This window comes from Pristiophorus japonicus, chromosome 18, assembly GCF_044704955.1.
Source record: "Pristiophorus japonicus isolate sPriJap1 chromosome 18, sPriJap1.hap1, whole genome shotgun sequence".
In the NCBI taxonomy this organism is placed as follows: domain Eukaryota; kingdom Metazoa; phylum Chordata; class Chondrichthyes; family Pristiophoridae; genus Pristiophorus; species Pristiophorus japonicus.
The window spans coordinates 27145871-27161348 of NC_091994.1; the positions used below are offsets into that span (position 1 = coordinate 27145871).

The 15478-nt window shown below is 37.7% G+C and overlaps 1 protein-coding gene across 1 annotated transcript in view; it reads right to left on the reverse strand.

The window, feature by feature from the left end:
* unc13a (unc-13 homolog A (C. elegans)) overlaps nucleotides 1-15478 on the reverse strand; it is a 471750-nt gene that overhangs the window by 255874 nt on the left and 200398 nt on the right. Inside the window, exon 9 of the mRNA XM_070859800.1 lies at nucleotides 13937-14159. Within this exon, the coding sequence (XP_070715901.1) occupies nucleotides 13937-14159 (223 nt within the window). The remainder of the gene's footprint in view (nucleotides 1-13936; nucleotides 14160-15478) is intronic.

Here is a 15478-nt window from a genome sequence, read left to right on the forward strand (position 1 = left end):
CAAGTCACAAAAGAAGAAATTATGGCAGATGACCAAAAGCTTGGCTAAAGAGGTAGGTTTTAAGGAGTGTCTTAAAGGAGGAAAGAGAGGTAGAGAGGTTTAGGGAGGGAGTTCCAGAGCTTAGGGCCCAAGCAGCCGAAGGCACAGCCACCGATGTTTGAGCAGTTACAATCAGGGATGCTCAAGAGGGCAGAATTTGAGGAGCACAGACATCTCGTGGAGCTATGGGAGTGTCTCAATGGCACAATATGTGGTCAATGGAGGCAAAGATTTGAAGAAAATGGCGAGTGGGAGAGAGAAAATTGGAGGAAGGAAAAATTAAAGGGAAAACCATCGCCTAGCATTCACTCAAAATTAGAGAATAATAATCCTAAAATTAGAGCTAGGCCATTTAGGAGTGAAATCAGGAAGCACTTTTTCCTACACAAAGGTCAGTCAAAATCTGGAATTCTCTCCCCTCAAGGGGCTAAATGACCTACTCCTGTTCCTGTACAACAGTTGGTGGTAGAGAACTTCAAATTCCAAGCACCCTCGATGTAACGGATTTGATTCTAACTTTCCCTTTAATTATTTTGTGAGTACGTCAGTTATGCCTTCTCACTGACCAGTGGAATCAATCTAGCATTATTTACCACATCATAATACCTCTCGGGTCTTCTTTAACTTGCTCAGCTCTCCTGAAAAAAGTACTAACTCCCTCTGCGTGCATATAATCACTCAACTTTGGTCACGATCTAGTCAATCTACACTGCACCTCTTTCATCACCTTCCTATAACGTGGTTCCCAAACTTGTAGACGCCAGCTGCGGTCAAAGGTCTTGTACAAATTACACATTACCTTCTGGCTTTTGTATTCTATGGCCTTTATGTATATAAAACCAAGGATTCCACTTGACTTTTATGTTCTTATCTACTTCTCCATTTAAAATCTTACAATTTAATGTGCATTTCTTTTCCTAGTCTTACTTCCAAAATGTATTACTTCAAACTTTTTCTACATTGACTTGCATCTGCAACGATCTGCCCACCCTCCAAATTATCCTGCCATCTTACATAATCCTCACTGGAATCGGTCATACCTGCCTAATTTAGTGTGAGCAGCAAATTTCAATATTGTTCTCTCAATCATGTATGTATGTAATAAAAACTGCAACACAGGAGATTATCAATTTTTTTTTAATCCTCTTATTTCTTCAAAGCACTCCATAAGGTCAGTCTAACATGTTTTATAAGTCTGTGCTGATGAACATTTATCAATTCATGTTTTTTCCAAGCACCTAGTAATGTTGCCTCTTATTATAGACTAGTAGTTTAGCAACAAATGATGAATTTCCTGGCTTATCGCTACCACCTTTTTTTGAAGAGGGGAGTCAAATTTGAAACTAATAACTTGGCTTTCCATAGAGTTTTGTAACATTTTGTCACAAACTACTTTTTCTCCAGCTTCCATTGGATATGAACCAACCAGGACTGAGTGACTTGTCCAACTTAAGTTTGAGCAACTTCTTTAATACCATTTCTCTTTGAATTTTCACCCAAATCAGGTGATTCTACAATCTCAATATCATAGACCCAAAATCCTCCTTCTCCATGAAAACGGAAGCAAAATAATTATTTAGTACGTGTCATTCAACACTCCACTACAAGCTAGCTTTATGTATCTCTTAGCAGCCCTGTCCCTATTCTGACTGTTTCCTACTGTTCATGTGCCTACTTTTTGCTGCACTTTTTTTTGTCGCTAAATTTTGCTCCTACTGCCTCCTAGCTCTTCGAATCTCCCAGTTTGTAACATTCCTATATTATTTATATTTGCCTTAGCCTTCAATTTCAACATTCGACCTGTAAGTCCCATTTTTTTTTGTTTTATATTTCATTTAATCTCTATTCATCAATGAAACCCCGGCCTTTATTACACTTTTTTTCTTTATAGGAATAGAAAGAAAAACTTGCATTTCTATTGCGCCTTTCACAACCACCGTACTTTCCAAAGTGCTTTACAGCCAACAAACAGCAATATGATAACAAAAACAGATTATCTGATCATTATATTGATTGAGGGATAAATATTGGCCAAGACACTGGGGTTAAAACTCCCCTGCTCTTGTTCGAAATAGGGATCTTTTACATCCACCTGAGAGAGTAGATGGGGTATTGGTTTAACATCTTATCTGAAGACGGCACCTCTAAAAGTGCAGCACTCCCTCACTACTGCACCGGAGTGTCGGCCTGGATTTTTATGCTCAAATCTCTGGAGTGGGACTTGAATCCACAATCTTCTGAGGGATTTGTAGCCTTCCCATATTTCTCACTGATGATCTACAATTCGGTTTGCCCATTTTTCCTTCCAGTTAGTTTGGGTAAGGGGCCTTTGTTTTTTTTTTTCCAGTCGCACCCTTATCCTGGACTTGCTTTTTCTATTCTTATATTAAATCGAACAAATTCTGGCTACTATATCCCAAAAGACTCCCCAGCACAGTAGCACCCACAAGGCTGAGAAGCTGCTCTCAGGTTTTAGTTCAGAACCAACATCCACCTTTTTGAATGTGCTAGATAGCAGCACAGGTTGTGGAGCCCTACAATTTTCTCATTCCTCGTCTTGGAGAAATGTCTCATGCAGACATTTCATATTAGATTGAACTACTGTATTCCTGTGTGTGGGAGGTGTCTGGGCAATGAACCCACAGCATGCAGAAGCATGTTACACATCAAGCATTTGGTACCATTAAAGCATGTAGTTTTTCTCAATAAAAGTCTCCTGCATTTAACACATGACTAGTTTTTATAAAAGCAGTCCTTTCAGAAGTTGTCTACTTTAATCAGAGTCAAATTAATGCCTTGATTCTGGGCTGAATGCTGGCATGGTACAAGTCTATCTTGCTTGCGATTTTCATGAAAATAACTATATTCACTGACTGTCAGCAAGGCCTATAAAGTTGAAATTTTCTTTAACTGTCAATTGGCAGTCATTCTCAGATACAGTGAAAGTACTGCTATGAATGGATTAGCTCATTTACAGGATTAATTTTCTTTTATAATTATTGGTGGTTTTATGATCTATTGGCATGCAGCAATGCTGTTGTGTACACAACAGGCCACAAAGATATGGTAAACATTAAGTCGGTGGAAGTCAAAAATAACTTAAAGCACAATAAATACATCACAGATCCTCTAAATTCAATATTATTTGCAAATTTGTTATGCATGTAAACCTGTAAATACCATGTCTAACCACCAGAGGGCTTAACTCCTGGAGTCCCAAGGGATCCCACAATCCCTTGGAAGCACCTGTATATAAGGCGGCCTCATAGGCTGGAGAGGCAGTCTGAGATCTGTAATAAAGGACTATGGTCACACCTTACTTTGAGCTTGCAGTATCTAGTCTGACTCTGCATTCAAGATATAACAAAACCCATGGTATTTTTCTTAATAGAACTGAATGGGGGTCATATACCCAGAGTGCAAGAAAGGTTCTGTTTGTGTTTGACCTTGCTGTGCCAACAGAATCAGAAAGTTAGTACCGTGATTGACCCATTGATCCATATATTAGCACTTTCAAAAGAGAATTATATCATTCCAGAGATATCCCCAGTCACTGGAAAAAAATCAGCAATGCAGAAATTGCGAGTTGTTGTCAATTTACAATGGTTGAGCAGCATTAACTCCTGTACACACCCTAAATCCTCTTCCAATTTAATACTTTGATCAACTACTTTTGTTGAGCCTAAATCTAAAAACAGATTGGTCTTCAAAAGCAGAGGGGAGGGGGGGGGGGAATATATCAAGGCTGATTGACCCACTGCAAAGGATTTTGTCGTCTCCTCATCCTTTTTCCCCACTTGAAACAGCTGTGATATCCCTCAGTTAGATGATTAGCTAAAACAATGTGTTCTTTTTAAATATAGTTAAAGCATTATCAAGTGAACTGCAGAATTGTTATGAAAAATGCATCTTATGGTACTAATAGCAGCATGTAACCTAATGAATGTAGTTTTTAAGGTTAAAATAATGTTGGACGGCAATTTATGTTGCCAGTGTAATATGAGGCATTAACCTGACATTGCAAATGCAATTTTCATGAAAATAACTGTCAGCAAGGACTATGAATTTGACATTTTCCGTTAACTATCAATTGGCAGAGTTAGTCTCAGATACAGTGAAAGTACTGCTATGAATAACTACTACCGGCCTCCCACATTCTACACTACGTAAACTTGAGGTCATCCAAAATTCAGCAGCCCATGTACTAACTCACACCAAGTCACGATCACCCATCACCCCTGTGCTTTCTGACCTACATTGGCTCCCAGTTAAACAATGCCTCGATTTCAAAATTCTCGTCTGTTATGTCTTTAATACTCTTATGACTCCATGAGGTCTAGTATTGTACTTGAGCTGTTGTGACCTTAGTCCCATTTATTGTAACTCCAGAGTGAGGCACAAGCATGGTGGGCAGCCTTTTATACTGGGCCTTACACACCTCTACAGGTAACCATCAGGTCTCCTACCGCAGTGCCCTCTGGTGGCACACCTTATGTGACTATAGAGTTAGTATACATGGTCTACATACATGACATCATCCTTGTTTACAAATCACTCCATGGCCTTGTCCCTTCCGACATCTGTAATCTTTTTCAGCCTCAACCCCACAAGATGTCTGCGCTCCTTGAACATCCTTCATTATAAACTGCTCAACCATCCGTGGCCGTGCCTTCAGCTGTTTGGGCCCCAAGCTCTGGAACGCCCTCCCTAAACCTCTCTGCCTCTCTACCTCTCTTTCTCCTTTAAGGCGCTCCTTAAAACCTACCTCTTTAAACAAGTTTTTGGTCATCTGACTTAATTTCCTCTTTTGTGGCTCGGCGTCAAATTTATCTGTTTTGTCTTATAACACTGTTGTGAAGTGACTTGGGATGTTTTACTAGTTAAAGGCGTTATATTTAAAGTTATTATTTATTAAATGAATGGATTAGCTAACTTACAGAAGATTAATTTTCCTTTGTAATTATTGGTGGTTTTAAAACTCACTGCTACTTTGTCTCGGTTAGTTCAGAATTATTTGTTAAGTCTATTTAAAATGCTTTATGCTGTTGACATGATGATCTGGTCAGTGTGCTACATCAAACTGAAACGAAATTAAACATTTTAATGTTAATGGTTCTTTTGATTGAGAAGTGAACTTTAGGCTCTTGCTAATAGTCATGTAGGAGACTTTACAACTCGGTATCTTAGTAGCTTACATAAACTTTAACAGATGAGAATACTGGGGCTGGTAGTACAAGGTTATAAAAGACTAAAAAATGATTTACAACTATTGATTATATATCAATTTGTGGTCAAGCATAAAAACGACAGTGAAATAATGGATGTCAGGCGCAAATTGAATGTGCAAAATTGGGATTTTTAAGATACTCCAAAAAAATCAAGTTGCTCAAAAAAAAACGGAGCAACTCCTGGCCAATTTGGAGCCCATAATTCCAAGTAAAACAAAAACTAAAATAAAATTTTCTTTTTAAAAAAAAATGACTTTAGAAAATATATTGCAATTCCATTTTTACTGACTATTAGCTTCACACAAGTACACAGTGCCATTTCATCCTGTTCATAATTGCAGGTTTACAAATGTCCCACATTTTATCCAGTTTTTCTGAAATCACCCAAGATAGCAGACATTTTTCTATGGAAAGAACTTGCAGTGCAATTGCTCTATTATGACTTGAATCGAGAAAGGAACAAGAACTGGGTTTTTAAACTTTTTAAATTTTACAAAATAAAGCAGGCTGTAGAAGAATGCCAATTTACCAGATTAGATCATTCTTCCCGACAACCTGGAAATTGTCCACTAATCATGATCCAGTGCACATGCATGCATGTGTTTTATTAGCCTAGTTGATAAATATTCATTCACTAGTCCCCAGTGTACAACTCCATTATCATGTTGTTGCCTATTAATACAAGCTAGGTTATTTTATCAATGATCTTGTGTTCAAATTAGGACTTGGATTGAGGAGATAAAAATTCAGTCACTAATTAAGAAAACTAAGTATTTTCTAACTAAGTGTTAGTTACTGGTTACAATGGTTCAACTATTTATTAGTTCCCTTATTAATATAAAACAAGACCTGAAGTAGCAATTTAAAATTAATTTCTAAATACATTCAAAATATCAAAAATTATTATTTCTTGGAAGAAAAGGACTCTGATTGCATTAAATATTTGTATAATGAATTACATAGATTACAAAAAACATACAGCACAGAAACAGGCCATTCGGCCCAACCAGTCCATGCCGGTGTTTAGGCTCCACTCGAGCCTCCTCCTATCCTTCCTCATCTAACTCCATCAGCATAACCCTCCATTCCTTTCTCTCACTTACCTAAATCCCTTAAATGCACTTATACTATTCACCTCAACCACTCCCTGTGGTAGTGAGTTCCACTCTCTGGGTAAAGACATTTCTTCTGAATTCCCTATTTGATATTTTGGTGACTATCTCATATTGATGGCCTCTAGTTTTACTCTTCCCCACTCTCTGGCTGCAATCTCACCAATAGTGGCCAAGACCGGGACAGCCGGGGTAGGTGGCGGGTAGCGAAGCCGCTCCTCACTCCAGCCTGCACTGTGTGAAGAATCTTCCGTTGATGGGGCTTGTTAAGCCCGCCCTGCGAGGTTCCCAGCCAATTAAAAGGAAGCGGGCCTGATGACATCATTTGATAACAGGTCATCAGCCAGTTTTCTTAAAGGGACCATGGCCACATTGATTTTGACAGTCTTCGGTCACTGTCCTGCAGCATCGAGGTGCTGCGAGCACTGCACAAAGGCTGCACCCAGGCTCTCTCATAATTCCTTCCAGATGCTTATGGAGGGAGACACACAGCACACAGGGAGGTCCCTCTTCCCATCCAATGGGCGGAAGAGACCTCCTCAGGACACCAACGCAACCTGGTTGTACATTGCACAGAGGGCACAAGCAGGGATGTTGTTAGGAGGAGTTGGCTGCAGTGGCGCAAACCTTCCAATGATCTCAGCGGATCACAAAACGTTGCTGCAAAACCCTACTCAAGCTCATCCTGCTGTGCCACTCATCACATTCCCATCGCTCATCCCTACCCTACTCCTGCACACCCTTACACCAATTTATCTTGCACCTCCACCCATCCCCCTCTCTCTATCTACATTATCACATCCTCATCTCACTAGCCACACTTCACACTCATCCTTGTCCAATCATACAAACTAACACACAAGGGTAGTCACTTGGGTCTTTTAGCCAATGTTCATGTAGAGTTTCTATTAACAGTTTAGCATAACTTCTCTACTTTTTAATTCTATCCCTCTAGAAATCTTTATTTTGAACACTTTGTGTTCTTGGACAGATTTATGTGAACTTTTGGAAGTGGCTTAGTGAGCTGTAGTGAATGGTGAGACATAAGGGTACCCCCCGCAATGGTGAAGAGTTTGAAAGGAATGGCTTGGTCTTTGTAGGGATGCCTTATGGTGTAGGGTGGTACCAACCTGGCGTATCATGTGGCAGTCAGAGTATACAGCATCAAATGAAGTAAATGTAGCCATGGTAAAGCCATCCCTGGAATCCCGGGCTGCAATGTGGTCGGGTGCTGATGCCCTGTGCAGCATCAGGTGATTGCAGAGAAGTTTGGTGTTGGTGGTGATGCTGGTGTGTTTAGTGATGATGGTGTTGGGGCTGATCGTGGTGGGATTCTGAGGACCAAGGTGAGATTTTCTCAAGGGCATCGTGCTGCTGGAATAGATGGCAGCTGAAGTTGAGATGACAGAAGCGATCTTTCAATTGTGAGATTGCTCCAAGGAGGTGACAGTGGATAGAGTTCACTGCAGACACTTCTGAATGCACTGCAGACACTTTCAAATTGCAAACTGCTCAGAAGTGTCTTCCAAATCTTGAAGGCTTCAGCTTCTGAGATCAGAAAGTGAACAGCTGTGAAATGGTAGCTCTTATACCACTTCTGCAGCTGTCAACTAGTCAAAGCAATGGAGAAATATTGGGAACCAGACACACTTATCTGAAGCCCAAGCTACGGGAAGCTGCTGAAAAACTTGGAAAAATGGTAAATACCTGGTTAAATTATTTTTAAATACCTCTAAACTACCTCGTAATGATGTTAATTGGCTAGCCTGCCGCTTGGTGTCGAGTCTGTGAACTTTGGACAAGGAGGCAGGTTCAGAGCGGGATTCCGCCCCGTTGTCAATCTCGGCCATTTGGCCTACCTCCAAACCTGCAAGACTGGCAAGATTCCGGCTCCTGTGTCTACTCTATTTAAAAAAAACTCCTAATTTTAAAGACCTCTATTTGGTCACCCTTCAGCCTTCACTTTTCAAGAGAAAAGAGACCCAGCTAATTCATTTCCGGATAGGTATGACAACGCATTTGTAACATCAACCGTGTAAATCTTTCTTGCACCCTCTCCAGTGCCTCTATATCCTTTTTATAATACGACAACTAGAATTGTATGCCGTACTCCAAATGTGGTCTAACCAAGGTTTGACAGTTTAGCATAACTTCTCTACTTTTTAATTCTATCCCTCTAGAAATAAACCTTAGAGCTTGGTTTGTTTTTTTATGGCTTTATTAACCTGCGTTGCTACTTTTAGTGATTTATGCATTTGTACTCCCAGTGTACTCTAATGCCTGACATTAGAGATTTCAGTTACCCTGACTTTTACTAATGTCATTGCCAGTGTATTGATTACTGGACAGAAGCTATGCTATTTTATGTGTTGCAAAGTGTTACAGTTTTATTACATTAATATTTATGTTACTTTGAGAGTCCATGCAATATAATAAGGTTGCCTTAAGCCACGATGATAATAAAAGCATTTTTTTTACTCCGGTCTGCTACTATTACTCAGTTTTGTGGAACCAGAATTCTTTTCCAATTTCATCCAAGATTTATTGGATTAACTCAGTGCTGTTTCCTCCCACTATAGTTTACTTCATTTTAAACACAGGATGCTGCATGCTACCTACCCATTATAATATCACACACCCAGTTATGCCTTTAAGGCATCAATGTTATGTGGCAGATAACTTTTTCTGCATTGACTTTAAAAGCACTGCTTATTTAAAATAAAGAGCTTTTGTACTTTGTTTTCCTCGGTCAGAATTTAAACTCAAACATTCACCCACACTGACAAACATGCATTTAAACCAATAAATTTCACATTTGCTAAGTTTGATTTAGGCCGAATAAACTGGCTGCTACAACATTTAAGTCACGTAAAACCAGATAAAAGTTCAGTGTGACAAAAAGTTAGCACGTGAAAGTCAACTTTTGATCAGTCAAATTTTAAATATCAATATAATAAACAATTTAGGAAAACAAGGTTTATTTAATTTTTAAAATATTGTAATAAGGAACACAAGTTATTTGAAAATAAAAGAACTGAAGGGTGATCTAAAAGCTATTAACACTTCAAAATAGTAACCATCATGATAGAATAAGGCATTTATTGAAACTGTATAGTAACCTCTGAATACTTACCCGCTTAAAAGGTATCAATTTTGTAATTTGCTTTGAGAATTTATTTTTAAAAACTGCTTGATTCAAAACTTTTCTATAATTCAGTTTTGAGCATTTACAAAAAAAATCTCTTCGAAATGTTGCACTGAAGATATGAGAATATATACAAAAAAGGGAAAGAAAAGATCAACTGGTCTATCAAGCCTGCCCCATCCAATCATGGTGGGGCCAATGTGAACCCACCTCCCCCAACCCCATAATCTCCTGGGACAGGCAATAAAATAGAGAAATCAACCGTAGAACAATTTAGGAAAAATTCTGGGAGATTCCTCTCCGACCCCCAAAGACAAAGACAATCAAGCAAGTTCTAGAAGACTGCAGTAGCTGATAACACTGGTCGCTGCTGACCCCACATTGTCCAAACGTTGATAATGATGTATAATATTTAAAGGGTTAGAAGCAGCAGCAAAATATGATGCCCCATTCTTACGGAAATAAATCTGTAAACATTTTGTTGCAATTTATAGATTAATTAGATTAATGGATATGAAAATCTAAAGGACAGGATACTGAACATATTTTGAGTAAATAAGTACATAATTGAGTTGTCATAACATATGCATTTTTGTCAACCCAATATTGTACAATGTCACCTTCAGATGTTATTTTCTTGAATCCATTATAAGTCCACAAATACAAGAGAAACATTTAAGCGAGCATGCACACAACTACTAGACAAGAAGCCACAGCACGTTATAGACCACAAATGTCTAGTATACGAACAAGGCAATAGATACGGTTCAAACCCACCTATCCGACAGATCTAGAGACTGCCTACTTTCAAGGGAATACTGACGACTGGTTAGCCTGCTAGAGTCTGACGCAGTCTCTAGGTCACTGCGTCCATTTGTGGCAGAATCTATGCTATCATAGCGTCTACCAGAGAAAGTGGAAAGCACAAAGAGGAAGATAGTGAGGGAAAATTAAATAAACCAAAAAGTTACTCTAAACTTTTTTTATTGCATACCCTACTGAGACAACTGTGCTTTCTGGATCAGGATATGAAATTTAAACCATTTGATAGCTAGAGTGGCGCCAATGTGTTGGACAAAAGAAAGGAAGGGGAGACTTATCGAACAATTCATTGCTCAACTACCACAACACTGCATAGCAAACACACCAAAAGAGGACTTACAGTACCCACAGATGTGGATCCAACTACTCAGTCCTCCTGTTGGGAAAGTTTAGCCAAGTGTGTTAGGCAAAGTGGGTGATTTAAATTATAAAGGGAAAATTCCAACAAAAATATTATTTTGCAACACCATGATTAACCTTATAATTTAGACACATTAATTAATCTTTTCTCATTGTGTATTTAAAAGATACAGTAGTCTCAGAACATAGTAAGCAATAGTTCCTTCAATTTCTAAAGTTCATCCTCATTCTTGGTTTAAGAACCTTTGATAGAAAAGCAAATTACATGGATTAAAGAAAACATTCTTAGAATTTAAAGTACATTTATAGACCCAGTGTGCATTTATATTAATAATTTGAAGTATATAATATACAATCTCTAATGTACAGATATATTTAAACTCAATCATTACTTTAACCAAGTTCATATCCCCAGTTACCTGCAAGAAAAAAATAATAAAACAGTAAGTTATTAATAACCCTTACAAAAATCTAAGTAACAAAACCAAGAAGAAATAGCACAAACATAAATGCAAAAGATGAATGTTGCATTGGCATAGCCTGCGTTGTTTTACATTGCAAGGACAATATTATTAAATATATTTGTAGTTGTCAAGCAATGCATGAAAATATAATGACAATTCCAGTTTAGTTTGCAATAGTCCATACAAATGCAACAATTCATGATTAGTTTTTGCTTTGATGAATGTTATGGTTAAAAATGTTGCAGTTATGATTGCACACTAATCATGGCATAAAAATTCCAATTAGACACTATATACATTTAAAAAAAAAACAGATTTCAGCGTGTAAATTGATATGTATCAATTTGCCAGACTATGATTGCACATTTAATTTGCAAAACAAATGATTTCAATTTATGTAATTATAATTTGAAATAAATATATACATATATTCTATTCTCCCAGATCTGTTGTAATTTATATTTCTCACTTTTCTTTCAACATCCCTATGCCATCATTAAGAAGAAAGGCAAGGAAACCATTAAATCGCTAGACTCCATTTGCCTTCAGCTTCAAGGTGTGCAAGCATGGCATTCTATCAATTCCCTTCCCTACTATGGGTAAGTGTTTAAATTATGTCTGTGTGGCACCTGCTACCTGTCAACTAGCTGAGATGAGGAACACTGTGTGCCAGGAATCACAAGAGAGAATCTGCATCGCATTATAATTTGGTATGCTGCTATGTAATTTTATTAAAAGGCTGTGAAATAATTAATCATTACTAATAACATCAAACTTTGCAGAGTATTTTTGCTTATAATTGAATTACAATGCAGAAAAGAATTAAACTATCAGAGTTTTGACACTTTTGACCAGTTATGCGAGAGCAGTGGGATCAATTTATTAGAAAAGTTAGTTAAGCTAAAGGAGGACAAAATGTTAGAATGTGATGGAATATATCGCAAGATTCTGAGAGAATAAATAGTGGAGACCCTAAAAATTATATTTCAGGGTTATATTGAGAATGGATGTGTGCTGAAGAAGTGGAAATTGGCCAATGTATTACCCATTTTCAAAAAGGGAGGCAGAGCTAACCTGGGTAATTATGGCCAGTTAGTTTAACAACTGCAATTGGGAAAATTTGGGGATTTTTCAATAAAAGGTGAAAGTACTAAATGTCTAAATTAAAAGAAAATTAGAAGCAGCGAACATGGACAAATCAAATCGAGTTCTTTGAGGTGGTGACAAGGGGAAATGCAGTACATGGATTTTCAAGTACCCTTTGGCAAGGCACCACACAGAAGAATATTGGAGAAGTTTAAGGATACATAATTAGGGGAAGGGTAACAAATTGGATGAAAAGCTGGTAAGAAGGGAGGAAAGTGTTAAGCAAAGTTTCTCAGAGTGGCTGGAAATATTGACAGGGTTCTGTTCTGAGATTATTTCTGTTCACCTCTCTAGATGGATGTACACAGTGATGTCCAAATTTTCAGACAATACTATGAATAAAACTGACTTTAAACTGAAATGTATATTGTTGGAATTGTTTCTCTTTTCATTACTGATATTCAACACAATGTACAGAATACTTATTATGTACTCTTCATTCAACCATGAAAACAGCTGCTTCAAGCTATTGTAAAATTTTGAAAGCCAAGAAGAACAATTGCATTAATAAGTATAAATGTAATAATATTGACCTTCCTAATTACATGCATTCAGTGTAAATAATTAATAAGTTGACAACATTCAATGAAAAATCATACTAACAAAATGCTAAAGAATGTCAGAACATATCCAAGGGAAAACACATTAAAGTGCTGTAAAATAACTTTTCTATCACAAAATTCCAAATTAACTTACCTTTCTGATTGTAGTGTGGGTTAACTTTATTCAGTAATTTATATATAGTATTATTCCAGTTCATGCTAAAAGCATGATCTCTGGAAATGAGAGAACATCAGATGTGTGCATCGCTTCACAAATCGATTCCCAGTGCTGCTTAATCGGCTGACTAGTGGGAGGAACATATCTAAAGGTGCATTAAATTGTGCCAGGTTCCTCTCACTTTTCTCCCAAGTTGTTGTTAACCAATGAAGCTCATCAACATAATTATGACATGCAGATTGGACTATCGGTTTACACCAGGATGCAGTCATTCAGCCACTGAGGTATTAGGTCAGCTCATACCATCGCCAAGCTGTTCACCAGGCCAGGGTACAAAATTACTCACAAGTTAATGAAAATATTTGTTCAGGTACTAAAGATTTTTGTTGACAGTAGGAAAGGAACAGTACATCAGATATTTTCAGTTGTGACAGATAATCAACAAAATCACAATTATTTTGGCCTTTTTGAATGAAAGAGGCCTAAGTAACAAATCATAGCAACTAATTACAAATATTGTTCATCACCAATTACATCCTGTTATCTAGGTTCCCTTCCAAGTGGGAAGGCAAGTATTTTAAGCCTCTAGTCATGTTACTGTACAGCCAGCAAGCTATACAAGGTATGAAAGTGATGCTGGTTAAGTCATTAATTTTCCTTCTCTCAGAATTGTCTCTTTTCTGTATGAAACATCCCTCAATGAGCTCACAGAGATCCGAAACTCACCATGTTGGGAATTAGGGACAATCTCCTGCCACTGTGTGATAGTGTGCAGCTGTGCACTGACACACTGCTCCACCAGGTTACCATACATTTTTAGCTGTTAATAATAATACAACCCTACTGAATAACAATTACTTGTTTTTAAAATCAAAAAGCAGTCAACATAATAAATTGTACCTTATTGGCCTTTGATGATCTGAATAATCTAGCTCATAACTGTGAATAGAATCAGTGCAAGAATCCCGCGATCCACTCTGTTGATGCCGTGAAGAAATGGAATACTGATGAACTGATGCGTTAGGCTGAGATGTTGTATAATATGGAGGTGGGATGCTGTTGCTAGTTTCACTTCGATAGTCGCTGTCTCTGTCATCCACTGCACTGTCAGGATCCTCATTGTCTATAAACAATGAAAACCACATTTCCACAATGTTGAAATTACAGAATTGTCAAATAAATACTAGTTTCAAATACTATTGTTTTCCTAAATGCTTTAAGCTCGTCTACAATCTTCCTATCCTCACAACTTGCTCGCAATGGATTGTTTCGCTGTCCGTGTATACCAGAAATGTGCAATTATGGAAAAATTAAAAATGATACGAACCACCAATACACTATCTGATTACAACAACACTAATTAGCTACATATCTCATCTCATGTTACAGGTGGTTTACTGAACACATCTGTAAATTATATAAGCTATATATACACAATTTTTAAAAGTCTTTATACAAGCTCTCTCACTGACTCAGCAGGTAATGGCACAAATGCTGAGTTATGAAAACAAAATATATGGAAAAGGAATTATTTTTCCCTCCATCTTTTTTCTAGTCAGTTTCTCTCCTCCCTTCACTCTCCTGAAGACATAGACTCTTTGTTATGGTATGGCATTGCGGGACTGATCATGCTCTACTACCTGGCTGATTTTCCTCCCCCTAGCCCAGATGCACAGAGTCCAGTGATAGCTTCTCATTATTGCCACAGTTGTGATTAGCTAATTCAGCACACACCACGGTTGGAACTCGAGATCTTTTGTTTGTGTGGCTCAGTTCCACATTGAGCATTAGTTTTTGAGCATTGCCCTTACCAATTGAGCCATCCTAGTCTCTGTTTAAAATAAAAAACAGAATTCCGAATTGAATCCGAAACACTTTAAAATGAGCATACTAAAAACTTAATAAAAAATTCCATTAATGTAGTACAAATATACATAAATATGTAATAGCTATCGATATCCCTTACTACAGTTGTAGCTTAGATTTTAGTAAACAATAACTACAAAGAAAGAAATTTGAATAATTGGGAAACTAATTATGGATGATCCCTTGGTCTTCAATCTAATATTTACCCATTCCAGGAACATAGGAACAGAAGTAGGCCATTCAGCTCCTCGAACCTGTTCTGCCATTTAGTGAGATCATGCCTGATCTGTATCTTAACTATAGCCACCCGCTCCATATCCTATTATACCCTTGTCGAGTAAAAATCTATCGATCTCAGATTTAAATCAACTGAACAAGCATCTACTGTGTTTTGTGGGAGAGTTTTCCACACTTCTAACACTCTTTGCATGAAGAAGTGCTTCCTAGTTTCTCTCCTGAATGGCCTGGTTCTGATTTTAAGGTTATGCCCCTTTGTCCTAGACTCCTACACTAGCAGAAAGACGCTTCTCTCTATCTACTTTCCCTAATCAAAAGCTCATTCAAAACTCTGCTGCC